At 40.7% G+C, this 22,295-nt stretch overlaps 1 protein-coding gene across 5 annotated transcripts in view; it reads right to left on the bottom strand.

Moving 5' to 3' along the window:
• AKT3 (AKT serine/threonine kinase 3) overlaps window positions 1-21,845 on the bottom strand; it is a 158,848-nt gene extending 137,003 nt beyond the window's left edge. For 2 of the 5 annotated variants that reach the window (XM_074896858.1, XM_074896859.1), the window contains exons 1-2: window positions 21,393-21,845; window positions 7,433-7,587 (exon numbers count right to left, since the gene is read on the bottom strand). In XM_074896858.1, the coding sequence (XP_074752959.1) occupies window positions 7,433-7,478 (46 nt within the window). In that variant the 5' untranslated portion in view covers window positions 7,479-7,587; window positions 21,393-21,845. Of the gene's footprint in view, window positions 1-7,432; window positions 7,588-20,580; window positions 20,601-21,392 lie in introns of those variants that run through there. The other 3 variants (XM_074896855.1, XM_074896856.1, XM_074896857.1) reach the window with 3 other exon arrangements.
• Between the last annotated feature and the right edge of the window lie 450 nt (window positions 21,846-22,295).

Consider the following 22,295-nt stretch of genomic DNA (forward strand, 5'->3'; position numbering starts at 1 on the left):
AATGGAGAAAACCTTCAGAACATGAGCAGTAAGGCAGCATTCACTACATAGGAAATACAACAGATATAAAAGAATATGTAATGCCAGTATGTCCAGAATACTCAAAAATATCCACTGCCTAGGTATCTTCCTGTGTAACAAGCAACTTGTTGTAAGGAACAGTAAAAGCACTTCTCTACCCTAAAACTCAGGACATGTGAAAGCCCAAAGCGCAAGGTGATAAGCACCAAAAAAATGCCTTACAAGCCACTGGAAGGATGATAATAAACAAGGATTCTGTTTAGGTATTGAATTTGTTCAACTTCTTTTCAAAAATCTGAAAATCAGTATGACCAAGGTCAAACATGTTGATGCTCCCATGAACATTCCATGTTAATAATAACCTAGGATAACACCTTCCTCCCTTTGAATATATTACTACATCTTCTGACATATTAGTAGTAGGAACTAATCTATTTAATCAAAGAACATGCAAAAAACTTTAGCCACTATCACATACAATACAACTCCATCTAGAAGTGACATTTTTACCAATCAAAATTGCAGCTGAATTAAAAACTGGAAACTGGCTGTATTACAGCTACATTGAAACAAAACCAATTTTTTGAAAAATTTAAAAATTAATCAACCATGCACAATTCCAAACCTGCATTCAGCAAGGATATTCCAGAGAAAAAACTTGAGACTATTTAAAATACCTTGTATTTCAAGCTTCAATTACTATAGCAAACTGCCTTTACCTGCAGAAACTGCTAATAATCCAAGGTGAAGAGCTGCAAAAATAACTCACCTATTTACTACCTTAAAGCACCCGAAATAAACAGTTATTTAACAAAGAGCACTCATCCTAGTTACATCAATTTTAAGATTTTTCTCATGGTTCTGACCTTCCTTCAGGCACAAATAAGGTTAAAAAGATTATAATTATTCCCAAAAGAAGAGCTTGGTACTCAACTACAATGTGAATGGGACAGAAAAGGGCACAGAGGGCCTTTCTCCTCTCCCAGTGGGGTAGCTGCAGGAAAAACAGCCTCTAAATACACAGATCTCTGCTCGGAGTGTATGCGGAAACAAAAATAAAAAAGTATGTGAGGTTTCCTCAACTGCAAGCAACTTCACAGATTTACCTAAATCCACTCTACACTGAAGGCATGATAAAGAAATATCTAACTATTGAGGACTTAAAAAAAAATCTAGTTTAGATACAGGAATGTATAAACATTTATATGAGTCACTGTCATTTTTTCTCTCTTTGGTCCTCATGAAGCTGCCTCTTTTACATTCGCATATTTTATTGGAACTTTACAGTAATTCGTATTTTCTTTTATTTTGATAGAATTAAGAGTGGAAAGATTATAATAACAAAGGCTTATTTAGTTTCAAGTGGTTCATCAATGAAGATTTTACCTTAAACTACTATGTGCTGAGACAATTAGGAAAAAAAGTTTAAATTTCTTCTACTTTGTGTAGCAGATGTTCAAGATAGTCTATTTGAATTTGTCTTTGTTAGAGGTGTGTTAAACTACTCAAATAATTCAGACAATCTGCAAACAAGATTTCTGACAGGTTGTGAATAACACTCAATTAGTATCATAACTTCTGAGATTAATTTTTCAATCAAGGCATTCCTGCCCTCACCCAAAAAAAAAAAAAAGAAACAAACAAAACAAAAAACATACCACCTGAATTCAATCTCCAGTGTGCATTTCCAAAATTAACATCTGTTTGGTCTTGGTTCAACAGTAAAACCCAACGTCCATTAAATTAAATTACTTAGCTCTTTTTCTGGATTTGGTGAGGGGAGGAGGGGAGGGAAGACATGCTATCCTATGACTGTAAATAATTTGTACTTTAAACAACTGTACTTCTATTTGGAACAATAGATTTATTCCACTACACTATTTATTCTTCTTAATAGTAAATATAGCAGCAATAAATATTTCCCACACAGCTATTTCTTAAAATCCCATGATACCTGCATCATGTCCTGAATTGCAAAAATGAAAACAGACCAGCAGTTGAGTGAATCTCATCACAGTAAATCAAACATCTCTTATACTATAAAGTCTATATAGTAACATTATATATATATAATATTATATATAATATAATATTATATATATATAATGTGTATATAAATATATATATAATATATATATAATATATTATATATAATAGTAACATTACTTTAGGTAATTCAGTTCTGGATACTAAGCTACGAAACGTTGTACTTAAAAAAAGAAAAAAAAAAAGGAAAAAACCCTCAAGTGAAAACTGTATTACAGTATTTCAGTGATACATTGTTTACAGGAAATTTTTACCACCATCTCATTACATCAAATTTCTTAAATTATCATGGTTAAGGCACAGAAATTTTACATTCAGTTCCCCCTCTATAAAATTGTTATACTAGTACTTCTGTACTTCAGGTGAGCATTGCAAGATAAAATGAGGACATCAAAAACTGTGAGATTATAATAAAGTCACCCCTCATAAGCAAGTCAGATACATTATCTATTCAACGTAATTTGGGTAAAAATATATCATGTAAGCCATATAAAGACTGTCATGACAAACAGCATTATCTAATGTAACACACTTGATCACAGAAGCCCAAGAAGAGGTGTGATAATTGAAGTATGACAACAGAAGCACTGACTTAAACTGACAACATTTTGCTTTGTCTTTAAATAATGATTTAGCCATCTTGTTATGCCATAGACATTAGGTATATTCTCCCCAGATTTTTTTTTAAAAAAAAGAAAACTTACTCCTGCAATTAAAGTTAGTTGACATGTTAAATTTAAAACTGGGTCCTTTAAAAAGTTAACATCTGTGTCAATTTTTCCCTTGTCCCAAATGATCTTTTAATAACATGGTAGCAAAGACTCTTAAATCTTTTCATATGTTTAAACTAATTGAAATCTTGCGCACAGGTTATATATAAAGAAATTAGGTTGCAATTAAGCATAGTTATTAATGATTCTTAAATCTAATTGTTGTGACTATTATAGACTACAGACAAGGTCAACTCTACAACTCAGGAAACTTTAGCTTTAAAGAAAAAATACCACCTGAATTATATGCATAAAACCCATTTTTGTAATGATATAGCTCTAACCAGACTAAGCATGTTCATCCATTAAAAAAACCAGCTGTTTCCAAACTGCTAAATTAAAAACATATCCCCCTCGTAAAACATTACATTTAATTTAGTAAATACAGTAAAAACACATTAAGTAAGATCACAAATACTCTTGCAATAATTTAAAAAAAAAAAACCACTCTGCAAAATGTTGCGCTCATAAGCAAATCCAAAATGTAAAAGTCATTTCAGTAATTATTGCAGAGTCCTTACACTAACTGCATGTGTCAAATTCATGTTTTAACTTCTGCATATCAACAGCAACATTCAGATCATGGTATTTCAGATTTTTATCAAGATCACTTCCCTTTCACCTGTATGCATTAGAACGAAAAACATTGGCGTTATCTAAAAAGGAAACTCAAAGGAACACAACACATCTCTCTCCTAATCTAGCTACAGGAATAACTGGAGAACAAAACAAAGAAAGAAACATGATTATCCTCTCTGAAACAAAACACAATGAGCCAGTGAACTGCAAGAATACCTCTGCAGCAGCACAAGGACACAAGGCCGTAAGATGCTTGATTCTTATCACTAGATTTGAGACAGTAAGTCACAGATGACCATAAGACCACTTCTACAAAATACATTCCCACTCCTCTCTTGCCTGAGCAGAGACTTCACTCTAACACGACTGCTCTGCTGGTTCTCCACTTGTACAAGGTCTGATGTCTCACAGTGTACATCTGCATTAATACCTTAGTTCAGATAAGGAGAGCACTTTTGCGACAAATCTTCCTATCACACCACTTAATGCACTTTCGTTTGCTGCATGAAGCAGTCCTGGAGTGCACAAACCTGGTTCCTTTCAGATGAAACTAAAAACCATAAGCAATACCCCTGCCAAAGGGGCACAGGAGCAGACAGGTGTCAGTCCAAAGTAACACCCACTTCACTTTGCAAATGCACTTGAGGTAGGTAGGTATCAGGTCCTCATCACCAATTATTTCCTTCTGTGAATCTGCTCTCACTGGACAGCATTACTTGCTCAGGCAGGCCCAGCCAGTATGCTTCAGAATCTCCTTTCACTTGTGAGATGGGACTTGACTGCACCTGAGGTTCTCTTGAGCTTCTCAGACTTTGCTTCCTCTTGGGTTTTGTGTCTTCTATTGTCCAAAGTTCTTACCTCCAGCCTGTCATCTCTGCCCGTTTGACCATTCACATATAACAGCTTACTCTTCCTCAGTAGCATCTACTCTCACCACACTGAAACTTCCTCTCCTAAAGACTACTCAAAGCCTGAGTATGATCATCCTTCATTAAATAAACAATTCTGGCACTTCTTAAATTTGAGTGATGGCTGATTTTAAAATACTAATACTTTAATGGGTTCATCATTTAAGCACACACAGAAAAACAGAGCATTGAAGCCAACTGTGTAGCATCATATCGACTGGTCAGTGCTCAACAGCAGGGTTAAAAGCTTACAAATATATAGCCTTCAGCCCTCTATTATTGACATGGACACAGTACTAAGGATAACAAAGCAAACATTCTCTCAGTGCATTTCACAGTCATTAAGAATTGTAATATTGTGCCGTAACAGACCCTGTCCTCCCCAGCCTTGCTCAACCAGAGTCTCAACCCAGAGAGGGATGCCCAGCTCAACTTTTAGTCCACCCCTCTCATTCCTACATTCAGTTCACTTAACCCACCTTTGTAACAGCCTATCTCGTTAGCCAGATCCTCAAAACCATTCTTCATCCCAGTACTTTCAAGTCATCCTCATATTCCTTGACTAGGCTGTGAATCACAGAGAGAGACTGTTTTGTTCTTTTCCTTATACCACAAACCTTCCTGAATGCTGAAGAGAACAATTTTTAAAGTTCCTAGGCTATATCCACATGACCAAGTAATTTGGCATAGTAGAAGCAAATCAGTCAACTGAAGCAGCTGGTGCCCAGGCCCCTATGTTTCCAGCGTGTAGGATTTACAAGTTTTATTTCAAGTTAAATTTAGTCTGGAGCCTCAGATTGAAACGTTGCACCACACGCGTGGTTCAGGGCTGTCCAGAGGACTGATCACTGGGGCTGGAGTTCATTCGGTGTCCACCTGGAGACAACATCCCATGCTCTGCTTCCTCCAGGAGGAACCTGGTTTGTAGCTATGAAAACCACCCTGTGAACTGAGCCAATGAGCGTCAAGTGGGGGATGATCAGAAAAATCACTTTAAAACTGTAATAGCATGATCGCTTGGAGAAGCAGGGCAGCTTTAGCCAATCCCAAAATGCTTCTTTGCACACAGAGAGAATATTTAGCTGCCAAAATAAAAAGTGTCTACTGAGCATAATCCAACTTTCAGAATTTAGATTAAGGTTGGACACTTCCTGGCAACAACAAAAAAAAGCGCTTAACAACTTTGATTCTCTTGCTCCAGAACAAGGTCAGGATAGAAGTTGTAATTACATGAAATGTATAAACATTGAATTAAATGCTTACAAATTCTTGACATTGCAGAACACCACTGCACTTTTCCTTTTGTTTTCACAGACAAACAAAATGAATGCTTTAATGCACCAACAACCAGAATAAATCAGACACAGAAAATTAAGACAATATTAGATGTGATAAAAAAAAAATATCCTACTTAAACCTGCAAACCTACACAATCACCTATAGTCAGAAGGAAAAAAACAACCATATATTCACTCAAAGTTAATTAAAGTAAGGAAAAATGCATGTCATGAAATGTCTTTACTTAGGAAATAAAATAATTACTAACAAAATTGACATCAAAATGTCAACTTGGTAGGCTTTTCTTCAATTAATGGATAGTAAAACAGCATGAGAAGGAAAACCTTTATTTTACATTTCAGAATTTCAAATATTCAGTAAGACATTGAGTTTCACTGTACACTGTCCTTTCCTGGACCCCAGTGATTAATATATGCATATCCAGTGCTCACAGAGTTGATACCAGGGTGTGATAAGAATGAGGGATAGTACATGAAGGAACTGATACCATATAAAAGACAATTATTAGGATAATCCTAATCATTTTCTAATGCATTTGAAAGAAATTTATATGAAATAATCAAAAAAGGAAATCAGATACCCAAACTGAGTAAACAATAAGATGGGAAAGAAAAATAATTTATAATTTTAAATAGTTCCTGTCATGTAAAATTTTATTTGTTTTAAATATAAAGTACATATTCCAAAATAGAAAGCAGACTTTAAGCTTCACATAGTTTAGCCCACCATTTTCATCTACAATACCCATAATGCATCCTGAAATACAATTTATGCAGGAATAATAACAGAATAATAAACTTTTTCTCTCATTCTCTTGGCTTCTTTGACATTTAATGTCAATCTGCAATAACAAAGCTTATAATGATCTTCGTCTTCACACACTGCTATTGAAACAAAGCTTTTCTTTGTAAATTAAAGGGTAATTTTGTTCCCACTATTCCAGTCTAAATCTTTCTGGGCTAGAATCACAGAAGCTCATGGCATAAATCACCCTATAATCTAGATCACCTTCTCTCTGCAAGAGAGATGATGTTCTTTGGGAAATAAATCATGTACGCAACCACAACCCAAAGCAGAGCAGCATGAAGCATAGAAGATTTCATCTGAAGTTTATTACACAATACAAATGCCAGATATTTCTAGAGGTTTCTCATTCAAAGCTTAACATACAGTAACCTTCGCAAATTTGTAAATCACATGGTGACACATTATAAAGTGACACCTGAAGAATTTACAGGAATTCAAATATAACAGAAAATCATACTTTAGACTGGCTTATAATTAGGAACGTGCTCTTTTATCATATGGCTTCCAGGTCTGCAAAGTAATGAGGTGTATGCTGAGCTTTATGCAAGTATTATGTTGATTTTATGGGGACTACTTGCATTTGAAATACAAGATGAGCCACAGTGAATGATTCTGGCATCTAGGAAGTTTCACACGAAGTATCGCATCCACAAGAGCTTCCAGGCAACCTTCTACTGTGCACCTCTATTACTACCACTTCCAGCTGCCACAACAGCCTACTTAGTCTGATACATGGGTGACAGCAGCTGCTACAGCAAGGTTAAGTGGGAATTAGAGCCCAACTTCCTCTTCACTGTCAGTTACCCCTACAAACAGGGGCAGTGCTGAGGGTTAAGTATTAACAAGACCAAGGCCTTAATGGCCATTAATTCCATATGGTCAGATTAGCTCACTGCAGACCAGAAGATAAATCAGGAATGCTCACAAGTGTAACCATGTAATGCAACTGCACACAGCATGCAATAGATACACCAGAACTTTCCATTAAAAGACAAAACTTACCCCTCTTCTGAACCCAGCCTTCCTTCACAATGGTAACATCGCTCATGATGGCTCCACTCTGAACCCCCAGCTCAAAAGAATATTTCTTTGAGTTATCAGCTTGTCTTTTTGGCTTCTCTTCTACAGCTCTTCCCAATTTCTACTGATGAGTCAGCCTGGAAGGAAATATTAGAGAAAGAATTTAAGTCTTTTCTGTTTTTCTCATTTGACAGCCAACAAAAAAGTCTTTGTTGATGTCTTCCACTGACTGAGATCATATTAAAAATCTGCCTTTCTTTTAATTAACCACATAACAGAATCATGTTTTTAGTCTTACAGCACATTTTCCATGAACACTGTAATACTTAAAAGAAGCATAATGTGTTAAATTTTAAGTCGTATGGCACTTTTATAAAATGCACACAATAGAATTCTCTCATACTAATGCACAGGATGCTGTTAAATGAAAGGGTGCTGGTACTGCTTCACAGGTCCAACTCTGAACCCACAGGAGCTCTAACCATTGCCACATTTGTCAGAACACATGCAACGGACAAGTGGTTCCTCTATTATAGCTACAGCGATCATATTAAGAGTGCAAGAAAATGGAAGGAAAAGTTCTGTAAAGGAGCTCAAAACCAAATCCTTAAGTACTATAAATACGGTTATCTTCATAACTGTCAAAATATGTAGTAACCAGTTTACCAGCCATGCAATTAGGTTTTTTAATGCTTGAATTTAAAAAAGTAGTAAAGGCGACCGAAATAAAACATTCATCTTACTTTCACTATAATTTCATTATAGCCAATACAAATCATTAACTTAGAGAAGTTTTTTAAAAACAGCATCATCTGCAAGTACACAAAAAGAAAAAACAACTGCTTAGGAGTACAAATTAACCAAGAAAGCCAATGTTTAGTTTATTAAAAGAAGGCACACATTCTCTCAAGGCTTTAAGCCAGGCAGTTTCAAGAGGGCTCTTTTCCCTACACAGCTCAGCTTGCAGGGGACAGAAGGGAAGTCAGCCCTGGAACAGGACGTGCCACAACCACCTCTTCTAACCACCTCACCCCCAGAGTACCTAACAGCTGTGAAGAAGAAATAAATAGCACCACAATCAAGTAGGAAGAGAAGCCAGAGAGCAGGAGAGGTTTCCTTTTGCCGGTAGACTGCCTTTCCCCTCCATCCTTCAAAATGAAGAGAAGCATTCAAATAATGCTCATCTAGAAAAGGGGGTGGGAAGCAAGAAAAGGGATTTCTCTGAAGGTGGAGGAACACCCTTCTATGGCTGCACACACAGAAGCACACGTCTGCAGCACTAGCATGGAACAGGATTAAACACCAGTTTAATACCAGCAAATGCAGCACATACATATCCATTGAGTAGACTGACCAAAGAATTTAAATGTCATAGAAACAAACATGACTCTGCTAGAAGCAAACTTCAACGCATAAATGGAGAAAGGACTGGGAAATAAACTGGCTCAATCCAACTGAGTACAGGCTAAAAACTGAATCATTATACACATGCATGTTATTTCTTATTTATCATTTGAAAAATGTGTATTTGCACAATACAGCAGCTAGATGGAAGGCTACTTCTGTATGGATGCTGTGCTGTGCAAAATAAAACTTGGCATTTTTTTCAAGTGGTATGCAATAAAAAAAGCAGTACAACCTGATTTTACAGAAACACTGAACTGTGTCCATTTTACAGTTTTGCTTTCACTGCACTATTTTTTAAAAAACATGCAGTATTTCAGCTGTATAAAAGTAAAACCCACAAAGCTAATTTCATTAATACTGCAAAATTTAAGTAATATTGAATACTGTGCCTCTGAGAAATCTCCATGGCACTGGCAGATATGACAGTAAGACCTATGCAGGTGATGCACAGCCTTCTGTACAGGCATCATACCCTGTTGTGTCTAAAAGAACACCAGATATCAGTGTTTATGCAACTGCACACCCTGCCTTAAGACTTAAATACTGTTTAAGCTTTCATAAAAGTTAAAAGAAAATGTTTTGTACAAGGTTTTGGAATGACATGAGACTGTTTCATTACTGTTCATTGACCTCACTTGCTTTAGCTGTTTAGATTTTGTATCGTGTAAGCCAGTATGGCAGAAATAACCAGAACATGCATTACCACATCCTTCACCTTATTAGTGTGAGAGTTATTTTCTGGGTCATGTATTATCAGAACTTTTGTTTGCATGCTTCAAAATAGAGATAAGCAAGTCTATCAGCTGTGTGTGGAAAGAGATCCTGACAGATTAAGACACGTGTCTGAAAGCAGGTTGCAGTTCTGTTGTTCTGGATCACCACAGCACAGTATCAGCTCTTATTACAAACACACAAATCCTTACAAAGCCAGAGGTCATCATCAAACAACTGTGACCTAAAAGCAGTTGTTCTGCAAATGAAATGTAAGCACAGTAGTATTCAAATATCCAACTTAAGTTTTTGATTTTTTTTTATTTTCCTATAAGACTTTCATTGCATTCTTTAAGAAGCAATCACAGGTAACTTTTTTTTTTAACTGTAAAGACAAAAGAAGCAATGTAACACACAGTACTTCGCTTAGGCTGGCATATGCTGCAATATGTTTTACCCTTTTTGCAAACTTAATGTACCTTCCAATTTTGGTGTGTGCTAATGAAAAATGCAGTCATTTATTTTATCACAGAATCACAGAAACGTCTAGGTTGGAAAAGACCTTGAAGATCATCCAGTCCAACCGTTAACCTAACACTGACAGTTCCCAACTACACCATATCCCTCAGCGCTATGTCGACCCAACTCTTAAACACCTCCAGGGATGGGGACTCCACCACCTCCCTGGGCAGCACATTCCAACACCTAACAACCCCTTCTGGAAAGAAATGCTTCCTAATATCCAGTCTAAACCTTTCCTGGCGCAACTTGAGGCCGTTCCCTCTTGTCCTATTGCTTATTACTTGGTTAAAGAGACTCATCCCCAGCTCTCTGCACCCTCCTTTCAGGTAGCTGTAGAGGGCGATGAGGTCTCCCCTCAGCCTCCTCTTCTCCAGACTAAACACCCCCACTTCCCTCAGCCGCTCCTCATACGACCTGTGCTCCAGACCCTGCACCAGCTCCGTTGCCCTTCTCTGGACACGCTCGAGCCACTCAATGTCCTTTGTGTAGTGAGGGGCCCAAATCTGAACACAGGAATCGAGGTGCGGCCTCACCAGTGCCGAGTACAGGGGTCAGATCCCTTCCCTGTCCCTGCTGGCCACGCTATTGCTGACACAAGCCAGGATGCCATTGGCCTTCTTGCCCACCTGAGCACACTGCTGGCTCCTGTTCAGCTGGCTGTCAATCAGCACCCCCAGGTCCTTCTCTGACTGGCTTTTATTGGTAGAGACTAAGCTATAAGAAATTAACTTTGTATTAATTAGCGATAATCTTTTCTGCCCACATACTGATCATTAAGTCATAGAATCATGGAATAGTCTGGGTTGGAAGGGACCTTAAAGACCATCTAGCTCCAACCCCCCTGCCATGGGCAGGGACACCTTCCACTAGTCCAGATTGCTCAAAGCCCCGTCCAGCCTGGCCTTGAACACTGCCAGGGAGGGGGCAGCCACAGCCTCTCCGGGCAACCTGTGCCAGTGCCTCACCACCCTCATGGTAAAAAATTTCTTCCTTGTATCTAATCTAAATCTACCCTCTTTCAGTTTAAAACCATTACCCCTCATCCTATCACTACACTCCATGATAAGGAGTCCCTCCCCATCTCTCCTGTAGCCCCCTTTAAGTACTGGGAGGCTGCCATAAGGTCTCCCTGGAGCCTTCTCTTCTCTGGGCTGAACAACCCCAACTCTCTCAGCCTGTCCTCATAAGGGACATGCTCCAGCCCCCTCATCATCTTTGTGCCCTCCTCCGGACCCACTCAAGCAGGTCCATGTCCTTATCATGCTGGGGGCCGCAGAGCTGGACACAGGACTCCAGATGGGGTCTCACGAGAGGGGAGAATCACCTCCCTCGACCTGCTGGTCACACTTCCCTTGATGCAGCACAGGACACAATTTGCTTTCTGGGCTGTGAGTGCACACTGCTGGCTCATAGTCCATTTTCCATCCACTAATACCCCCACGTTCTTCTCCACAGGGCTGCTCTGAATCCACTCATTGCCTAGCCTGTATTTGAGCTGATACCACAATTCAGAATGCCCATAATCCCGGCAGATGCCCAGTTTTGATACATGAATTTATACTTAAAGCTCCCTATTTATCCACTGATTACAATTAAGTTAGTATTACTCAATCAAAATCTGATCTATGACCACTTTTCATGTCAACCAGTGTCCCAACAATCTCAAATGTATGTCTGTAAGATTGCATCCCACCCACTGCATGCACCACTTTACTGAATATTGAACAAAATCCCAAAACCACAAAAATCAGATAAATATGGTGACAAAACTAACTGAATTATCTCCAGTTTCTTTTCATAATATTACCACTTAAGTAGAATTATCAACAACTGCATGGTTATATTGATCGTTTACTTAATAGGTAATTAAAAGACAAGCTGAATTACACAGGAAGCTGAAGGAAATAAATCAAAGCACTAAAAGACTAATGAAAATAAAGGTTATACATTCACACTACACTTTTAAGAAGTCATTTGTAAGCATCTGTACTATTATCCCTTACTAAATTCCTTTGTGGCTTTCCAAAAGCTGGATTCCTTTACTCTGAAAGTCACTCAGCAAAGCTTGAAAAGAGCAGACGTTTGAGTCTTATCACGACAAAAACTGACCTTAATGAAAAATAGTCATACAGAAACCTTCTTCCCTGAAGATGTAATAAAGGATTGTCTACAGACATAAAGGAGTTGCCTGAAACACGTGGAACAAGAACTCTCACATCAAAATAGCATTTCATCTGTAGTTCAACTATTTCAAGAAAAGCTACAGAAATGTTTATTCTGCTCAGCTGGCATAGAACTTAAATACTTGTTAGCAATCATTCAGAAAGCTCTGCTCTCCCAATGCACTTCAAGTGTCAGCAGCTAGTATATAGTAATTTTTAGTTTCCCTTATTGCTATAGGATGAACCCACAGAAATAGTGATAAGATCTGTAAGAACTGAAGTTGAAGATATTCTGCATTCCACCTGCTTCCTACAGGGAAAAACTGGACTTGTTTTCATATATGTTCCAGCAACTGGAGAACGTGTTGGATTTATAACATGCAGGGAGGGGGGGAAGCAAACAGAACTTGGAAGATACTTTTTCAACAGTATATTGTTGTATTCTGCAGACAGTATCAGATAGTCATGTATATGCATAATACAAGAATCTATTGTCTACACGCTTTATGGTGCAGGTGTAAAAATTTACTCGATCAGAGGCAGTCATGTGAATAAAACACCTGTATTTTTTTGGATCTGGTAAAAAATAGTAAAACTTTTCCTTTATCTGGAAAGATATTAAGCCACTTTTATAGTGTTAGATGAAACAATTCAGCACACTTCTTAAGAGCTAGTATTACACTTTTAAGTTCCTAGCTGTAGAGGTTGCAAAGGCATCTTTCTGAACAAAGTAGAAACTATTACATGCAACAGAGTTCCAGATCCCTCTGCTGGGGCTCACAGTTCTCCCAAGCTGTGGTGAACACCTGCCAACACCTTTTCAGTTTTTGTCTTTAAGAATAACAGCAATATAGAGAAGAACCAGCTCATTTCACGATGCTACTATATGGGAACTGTAAGACCAACCATTCAAATGAAAAATGGACTACTCAGTAGGATGACACCTTCCCTCAACTTGTATTTTTAAATAAAAGGAGGCTCTCATGCCCATCACAGCAGTCAGGTACCTCCACACACTCGGTGGATGGGGAGAAGAAAAGAAATCCCTTCCAAACAGAAGGACTAAAAAGAGTGGTTCAGGTCTATACTTAACAACCACTATGTGTAAGTGAACAATCATCAAGATTCATAAGAACAGACAACACTCCCTTGGAATCTGGGCATCTTCCCATTTCCCCCGTGACAAGAGACAGCTGAGTAAAGAAGACAGTGCCCATAAATTCAGTGTAAATTGTATGATTCAGGTCTCTGTTGTAAGAACTTTCATAAACACAAGCTCCTACTTTCAACAATTTTGGAGCTGAGAAAAAACAGATACTCTCACATTTACCAACTCAAGTTACTAGAGAGGATACCAACAGAATCAGTTTCAGCACTTCCAGAGACAATCCCTAAAACTTCTTGTAATATTATCAACTTAATGATTCATTCAACCTTCTTCTCTAAATATATAAGGGAACTACCATTTTCCCTTTTTACAAGTAATCATTTGTTTAATAAAATGTTTGGGGAAAAAACAGCAAGTGAATCTTTCTGATTCACTTTGCCTGACTCACTGAGATTCTTTGGTCCTTAATGTAAGCAGAGCCAAATCTCATCATCTCTATCTCCTTATTTCTCAGAAAGGCAACTGAAACATTTTGTGCATGCACACACAAAACACACACTACAAAAAAAGCAGCTCTCAGTCATCCTCTAGTGGCTTCCATCACATGCATGTTTGTTTCCCTGCTTTGGGGCTTTTTTTGTAGCAGATCACACTAAGAAGTTTTCTCAAATCTGAGTTTCAATCCTCCAAGACAACCGAACAAGCTGTAACTGTCTCCAACATCGGTTGCAATCACAGAGCAAGGAATTCAAATGATAAGGCTCTAAACTAAAAACAAAGTTTTCTTTAGGATTGGAAGCTAAGATCCAAGTTTTATTTATATGAGAAATGCATGCATATCCTCTTCTCCTACCAAGGTTGTCTAAAAGTCTGGTCAATTAGAGGATATATTTGACATCATCAAAAATTACACAAAAGAGTATGTCGCAGGACAGAGACTGCTACAAAACCTACTAAATCAAATGAACCCATATTGTTAATGGAAGAATGGAAGAATCACATTTAGCTGAGTGCTTTATCTAAAACGTATAGAGTATACAGGCTTTTACAAACTACCTATTCTGGAATTTTGGTTACACTTCAAACACAGCAGAATGGATTATGTCCTTTTACAGTCTCAGGAGGACTGACTGACTTAAATACTATCACTGCTTACACTGAGAAAAAGGAACCTGCAGGCAGATAGTATTTGTTAGTTTATTAGAGTCAATAAAAAAAAAACCCAAACCACACACACACAAAAAAAAACAAACAAAACAAACAAACAAAAAACCTCACAAACAAACCAAGACAAAACAAAACATGAACTGGTTAGACAAGACAAAGAAATAAAAAAAAAAAACAGGATTATTCAAAGACAATACATTTATAAAATGTTGATCTTTATGTATCCACAATTAAGACACTTAAAGATACCCCTAAATACTTTCTAAGTAGAAATGTTCATACTGCGCAAATTTTAAATATAAAAAATTTTGAGATATCCCCATGATAGGCATTGCAAATATTTTTTAAACTTTATTTCGTACTAAAAGCCTCAATGTCTTTAAGAATATTGGTATCAAAAATGTACTCCTAACAACTTTATTTCACAGCCCTTGACTTTTTAAAGCACACTTAGGAGTATGCTTTGTGCCTTATCATTGTCAGCGTTCCATTTTCACTTTCAGTATGTCAAAAGGCTGCACATAACTAGTATATGCTCAGATAAACCTAGTTAGGAGACTACAGGCACAATGAAATATTAATATACAAGTTAGATGTTTTATTTAGCTTCAGCAACTGAATAAGTTTATCAGGAAAGAAACCATCATTCTGTATTTCTCTTCCTATTACAATGACAAAGCAAGTTATTTTAAGGGACAAAGGTATAATTAAAGTAAGGTGAACAAAGCCACCCTTGCCTTTGTTTACCAAGGTACAAAGGAAGTTTCTAAAATGTAACTAAATTGCTTTTTTAGAATCCCACATGAAATGTCAACAACCCATTGTTTTGCATTGTGTTTCTTGACAAAAATGTTTTAAATCCTGTTTGTCTCCCCCCAGTCACATAAAACAATAACTGAATATCAGGCAGAAGCACAGTTATAAAACATATTAAGAGTATAGGTCTGAAATTTAACCAAAGAATACATTTAAAGTGGAAAAGGTGAAGGGAGGGCTAAAGTTATGCATCAAAAAAAGTTACTGAGACAATGAACTCAGGAGAGTTTTGAGACTTAAGACAAATCAAGGATTGGCTGAGCTGAGTATCACAACCACGATAATGTTATTCTACTCAACACTTCAAAATACATGTAGTCATTTTTAACTTGCTGAGGATTAATGTAGGAAAACTAATTCTTGCCTTTTTTAAGAAAAAGTTTCTTTGCCCTCTAAAAAAATAGTTCAGTAATGATTCAAATAACCAAGCAAAATTAAATCCAAGTTCCATATTTTTAAAACAAAACTAAAATTGGTTTTCTGTGTCTAGAATGTTCAAAAAAAGGTAATCTAATTTTCAAAAGTTCAAAGAGCCTAGAAATCCCTCTTCATTCTGAGATGAGGGATTTTAAAATATACCTTCAAAAGATACAAAATAAAGTTTCATATAATATTCATTTAATTTATTAAAGTTTCATATATTTATTTTTATGATAGTAACTTTCCTGCAGCACAACAATATACTGCATAATGCATCTACAACATACACTGAGCGCACTGCTGAAGATAATAAAAAATCAGAAATATGTGAAGTGCCATAAGTAACAAGAAGAAAAGTACTGAGATAAAGATGTGTTCTCAGACTATTAATGTAAAAGAGGGAAAAAGTTCAATGACATATCTACCAAGTAGCTTTCTTTTAAACTCTTATAGTAAGATGTATTTATTATCTGGGTATTAAACAAATTAAAATTTGAACTGCCTTGCAACAAGAATGAGGTTTGTGATTCCTTCCTACAAGCAATGAAACGTTGCTGAACCTACTAACTGTCAAATTCTGTCACTGTAATATGACTAGAACATAATCAACTTCTAACCAAAAACCTCTGGATCTTCTTGTTCACTTTCAAAAAGCATTATTCTCATCAACTTGAGATATGAATTTCCTAAGGTCAGAAGGAAATCTCTACAACCTTAAATGAAGACTGTGTGTTTTTCAAAGGTTTTCAAAGATTGCTTACACACATTTAAAGCTAGTCAGAGCTCACTAGATGAAGGTCTTTGGCAAATGTTATACAAAAAGTCAGATTACATGAAACTCTGCCTCAAAGTATATCAATACATGTAGAAAAAGATACAACAGTTTTAAGAAAATCTCACAAGGCAAGCTGCACCAATCACATCTCTCAAGCAGCACATTAAATGCTTAGGGGAAAAAATTATATGTGTTGGTAGAAACTGTTTTGCAAGAATACTGAGACTCAATTGAGAAATACTGTATTAATACTGTGGTGCTAAATCAGCATGGGCACTGCCATTCCACACCTACAAAAAGGCTGTGGTAAGGCCTTCATCGATCTCAGTGAAGCTGAAGCAGGCTCTTCACTTCTGCTCCTGCAGTCAAATCTCACATGGATAATGCAGGGAAGTCCGACAAACCATGCTGTCAAGTCATTCAGACATGCATAAGAAATATTGAGGTCCCAGCTGCATTCTTAAGGGAATTTAAAAATTACTACTGTTCTTTAGTCAGGATATTACAAAGAAAAAAAAAAAAACATATCACAGGGCAAAAACTTGTTCTTAATGCTATTTTTGATCAGTATGACTCACACCTAGACATTCACATAGAAACATGTGGAAGAAGAGGATTGGTCAAGATGGACTCAACATGTACCAAGTTATTTAATCTAATCATAATAATTGTTGACACAAAGAGTATCAAAAATCAAAGAAACATTTAAAGTGACCAAAAGTAAGCATCTTCAGATACACAAGCCAAAAATGCTTACTCTCCTTGACAGTAACATTTAATGACACCCAATCCTGGGGGGATTTTCTTGGAAGTATTAACTTTGCCACAACTTCCTACTACACCTGAACAACACCTTTACATAATAAAGACAAAAAGAATCTGTTTGAAATCCATGGCACACGTCAAAACTACCTGAATGTTGATCTAGAGCTATGGAACAAGGACAAAATGCCAAATAATCATTTACTACATCCTTGCATTTTCTGCAGTCTTTTTATTAGTCTATATTAGTGATCTGTCTAAATAAGTCTCATTTATAAATTCTTCTCCTCATATAGGTAGCCCAGAATGTTGTTCATACAATTAGTCAAGAGGAAAATATAAACCAAAACTTTAATGACTATTTACACTATGTAAAACACTAAAAAGTTAACTTTCACATTCAATGTTGTATTAATTGCCCTAGTTTTTTGTTTCTCTGGCTTTAACACATTTTTTAAAAAAACCTTTGAACTGGTTTTTCCATCTACTATGTAACTTATCTTTAGAAAATAATCTTTTCTATGCTACAGCAACTTGTTGCAAAGAAGAGTAACTAGTGCAACATATTTACCAAGGAGACCCTGACACACTGGGAAAGCCTCCTCTGTACAAACCAGAGGAAACATACTGGTTGACAAGAGAGATTCTCGCTGAAAACACACCTTTCACCACGAGCAATGTGAAACTCCCTGAAGTACATACTGTGCTAGAAAGTATCCCCTTCCCCCTCCACGGTATTCTTACAAGGCATATCCTAACAGAACGAGAATCTGAGATGACACAAATTAATCTAATATTCTAGAGAAGTTTTAAAGGGCACTTAAGTTGGCAGTCTTTTCTTACACAGTGCTTAAAACAATAACTGTGTTGTAAATTTCACAGAAATACTGAAAACAAAACCAACATTTTAATGATAACTAAACGGGTACACACATTTAACTATTCCCCTCTTCTTGAACTGTTACTGTTGTTGACAAAGGGACCACTGCACATTCTGAACAGAGTGTTTATTAGTTGGGAACAAGAACGGAGAGCTCCTGGTATATCAACAACTTACTTACAAAACATACAGTTACAGTACAGAACATTAATTTTAAAGCAAATCAATTCATTTATGCATTATCCATATCAAAATGGAAGTATGGGACAACAAAGTTTTCACTTAGTGTATTTCAACGTCCTTCCACTCTCCAGCATCAATTAAAACCAGTAGTATTCCCAAGCTATAAAAGATGCCAAAGAATATTGGGTGTCCCTTGCAAAACTGAAGGAAAGCTAAGCCACTGTGTCACCAACTCCACCTCCCCTGTTGCATTAGCCGCACAAAATGAAACTATAACCTGTTACAAGGAACTGTATCTTCTTTATACGAAGAACAGCACAGAGATTTCTCACGTATTTTAACGGAAAATGCTGTTAGTAGAGGTGCCATAACTTTGAAATGCTCTTTTGGAAGGTATTTAGCAAATAATGCTTCTAATAATAGGTCTCTTTAAATTGGGAAAATGCACCCAGGAAGTGAAAAAACCCTCAATCAATCAATCAGTGCTAGGCAAATTCCAAGTAGTCTGAAGGATCTTTTCATTATTATGACACGTGCTGTTTCAAACTGTAGTCAGAAGTCAAGATATGGTTTCTGGTAACATCTTGCAAACCAAAGCCTGGGTTACAAACAATAGCAAAGCTCTAGTAAGTGTTTTTGGATTAAGTTTAAAAAAACCCACCAAACAACTTCCACAAAGCGTTTGTTATGCTGCCAAAAAGGCAACATTTTCTAGTGCAAATTAATGCCACCCAATCCTTAAAACTCTGTCTTCTTCAACTGGGGCAAAGTGAAAACTAGTACCTGTCTGAATTCTCATCAACATCCAGTAGAATGGCACCATTTTGCTTAACAACACATTATCTTGCCCCAGAACAAATGAGGAAGTGGGACACTAAAATACTGCTTTCTATGAACCTATTTACAAAACCGAGGAGATTACTGAATTCATTCAAACCTAGTTAGAACAAGTAGGAATGCACCATGGAATAAACTGTCTAAAACAAGACAGTCTTGTTAATATTGCCTGTGCATACACACACACACACCACGCACTTACATGAAGAGAAAAAAAATTAATTATTCAAATATTATGTGTAGCCTTCTAGGAAAGAGAGACATTTTCTTATCTCCATAGTTTTTCTCTGGCCCTTATTTGAACTTGACTTACTGGTTGTATCCAACCAAAATATATCCACACGGACTATAATTAGCAATCCAATCCAATTAAAGATATTGGGGTCAACTTAAAGGCTCCTGTCAAAAAAAACCAAACAGTTCTACAAATAGAATCTTCTTAAGTAGTGCGCTTACTTCAAAAGTCTAAATAAGCTTCCATCCCTATCTCATGTACTCTTTCCATATTCCAGTGCAGAACAGCCAGAAGTGGCCTAAACAGCAGCTGGCAGCAACAAGAGGTCAGGCTTAAAATGTCACTTGTCAGAAGTTTAGGCCTACTCATTTGCATGCTACTTGCCTTGAGAGGTAAAGAACTCCATATGCAAAACGTGGGGAACCACGATTGCCTCTTAGGAAAATTTTAGTGAAGCCTAAACAAACATTAGCAGAAGAGACTGCTGTAAGTTTCTTCAGTGCTGAAAAGAGCTGGCAACGCAGGTATCAGGTATATCATAATTTTCGTAATAAAACTCCTAAACAGAGGCTGAATCAAGTCGGAGCCATGTTTTCAGAAAAACGATGAGATGATGTAGATATATACAAGTAGCCAGTGGAGCGGCAACCACATTAAAGAAAACAAATTTAGAATAAAGGTCAAGAGAGATTAAACTGTTTATTCCTTTTCAGCTGCAAGAAACCAAGGTTTTTTCTTTTATTTACTTTTTTCACATACACCCTTTTAATAACGTATCACGGGAGAACGTGAAAGAAACATCACTGGCTATCTCATGCCTCTTAGATTCCCATCCAAAAGTAAACTAAGACGCGCAGCTCACATAAAGGAACCAAGCAGCCTATAAGCCTGTTACTGCTCGTTACATCACGATCATTTGCATTTAAACCGCAATATATATACCGGCGAGCTCCGGTAACTTTGTGTTCAGAGGGGCAACACTGACCTGTCAAAACAGACGCGCCCGCCCCGCCCCGCCCCTGCCCGGGTCCCTGCCCGGGCACCCCCGGCGGCGCCCGCGTACCCCTGGGGTGTCCCCCGCCCCGCGGCAGCACCTGCCGGGACACCCCCACCCGGGGCGGACCCCGCCGCAGGCCCGGCCCCACCTCCGCGCGGTACCGCGGCCGGCAGCCCCGGCAGCCCCCGCAGCCGGCTGCGCCTTCAACTTCGGCGTGTGGGCCGCGGCCTCCATGATGGCCGGGGCGGGCGCGGGGCGGGCGCAGGGCGGGGGGGGCCGGTTTGTTTACTTGCGGCCAGGGCCGCCGCCGGCTGCAGCAGCAGCAGCATCACCATCATCACTTGCGCGAGGCGCTGCCACCCGCGGCCCGCCGGCCGCGCCGCTGTTCCGAGCGCGGGGGCACGGGCACAGGCGCGGACAGACGCGCACACCGACACGCAGACACACGCACGCACAGGAGCTCCCAGCGGGTAACCCCTTGGCGACTCCCAGCCCCGCCATCCCGCCCCGCAGCCGCCCCGCGCGCACGCCCGGCCCGGGGGGGCGGGGGGGATGCGGAGGGGTGGTTGGCGCGCGCGCGCCCGGCGGGGAGGGGCCGCTGCCGCCGCGTGGGAACCGCGGGCCCCGCGCCCGCGCAGGCGGCGCCCCCGGGCGCGCGCCCTGCCCTACCCCTGCCCCAGCCCCCCCGCCCCGTTACATAACCTCTCCCCGCCGGAACGCCCCCTCCCCCGCCCCGCCCTTCCCCACCTCAGCCCCGCGCCGCCGGGAGGGCGACCCCCCCCCCTCCCTTCCCCTCCCCTCCGCTCCGCTCCCGCCCCGCCGCCGGCGCTAGGCCACGGGCGCCCCCGCCCCGCGCTCCCCGCCGCCCCCGGCCGCGCAGCGCCGCCGCCCCGCATCCCCGAGCGCGCCGCCGCCCCGGCGCCCCGCCGCCGCCGCCGCCCGGCCCCTCCCGCCCCGTACCTGCAGAGGCGGCGGCGCCGCGGGCGCTGCTGCGGAGCCGGAAGGCGGCGGCGGCTCCGGGGGGAGAAGGGGAGGGAGGGCGCCGCTGCCTCCTCCCCTGTCCCCCCGCCGGGCTCGGCGGTCCCTGGCGGCCGGTGTCTCCGCGGGGGCGGGAGGAGGCGGCTCCGGCCCCAGGGCGCTGGCGGCGGCGGCGGCGGCTACATGGAGCTGCGCGCCCCGCTACGCAGGGAGGCGCCCGGGCGGGCAGCGCGGCCGCAGCATCGATGCGCGGGGTCAGGAGGGCGGCGGCGGCGGCTCCCCCCGGCGCACTCACCCCGGAGCCGCCCGGGCCCCGCTCTCGGCTCCTCCCGCCGCCTCCGCCGGGCTCGTTATTGACTTTCAGGAAAACTCCCGACGTCACTGGCTCCCCCCGAGTGTCTCCCCCTCCGCGGCGGCGGCGGCGGCGGCGGCGGCATCCCCAGCTCTCGCGAGAAGCGCGGCGGGGACGGGGGGGGCCGCCAGACAGAGCGGGGGGAGCCAGACAGAGGGGGGCGGCTGAGGTGAGGGTGGGGGAGGCGGGGGGCCGGCGGCGGGAGCGGCGAAGGGGGCGGGGGAGGCGAGGCGAGGCCGCCCGGCAGGCAGGCAGGCAGGCAGGCAGGCAGGGGCGGGAGCCGAGCCGAGCGGCGTGTCCCGGGCCGCGGGTGGGAGCGGGAGGATGGATGCTGGCACCGGCGTCCGCCGGCACCGGGCGCTGCGCCGCGCCCGGGTCTTCCCTTGAGGCTGAGGCCGGTGCCGGCGGGCGGTGCCTGCCAGGCCGGGAAAGATCACCCGGCCGGGGCCGGGGAGCAGCCGCCGGGGGTCTTGCCCGGGCTGGGCCGGGGGACGCGGGGAGGGAGCGGCCTCCGTCCCTCCCGGGAGCAGGCA

Source organism: Athene noctua, chromosome 1 (genome assembly GCF_965140245.1).
Source record: "Athene noctua chromosome 1, bAthNoc1.hap1.1, whole genome shotgun sequence".
NCBI classification, from domain to species: Eukaryota; Metazoa; Chordata; class Aves; order Strigiformes; family Strigidae; genus Athene; species Athene noctua.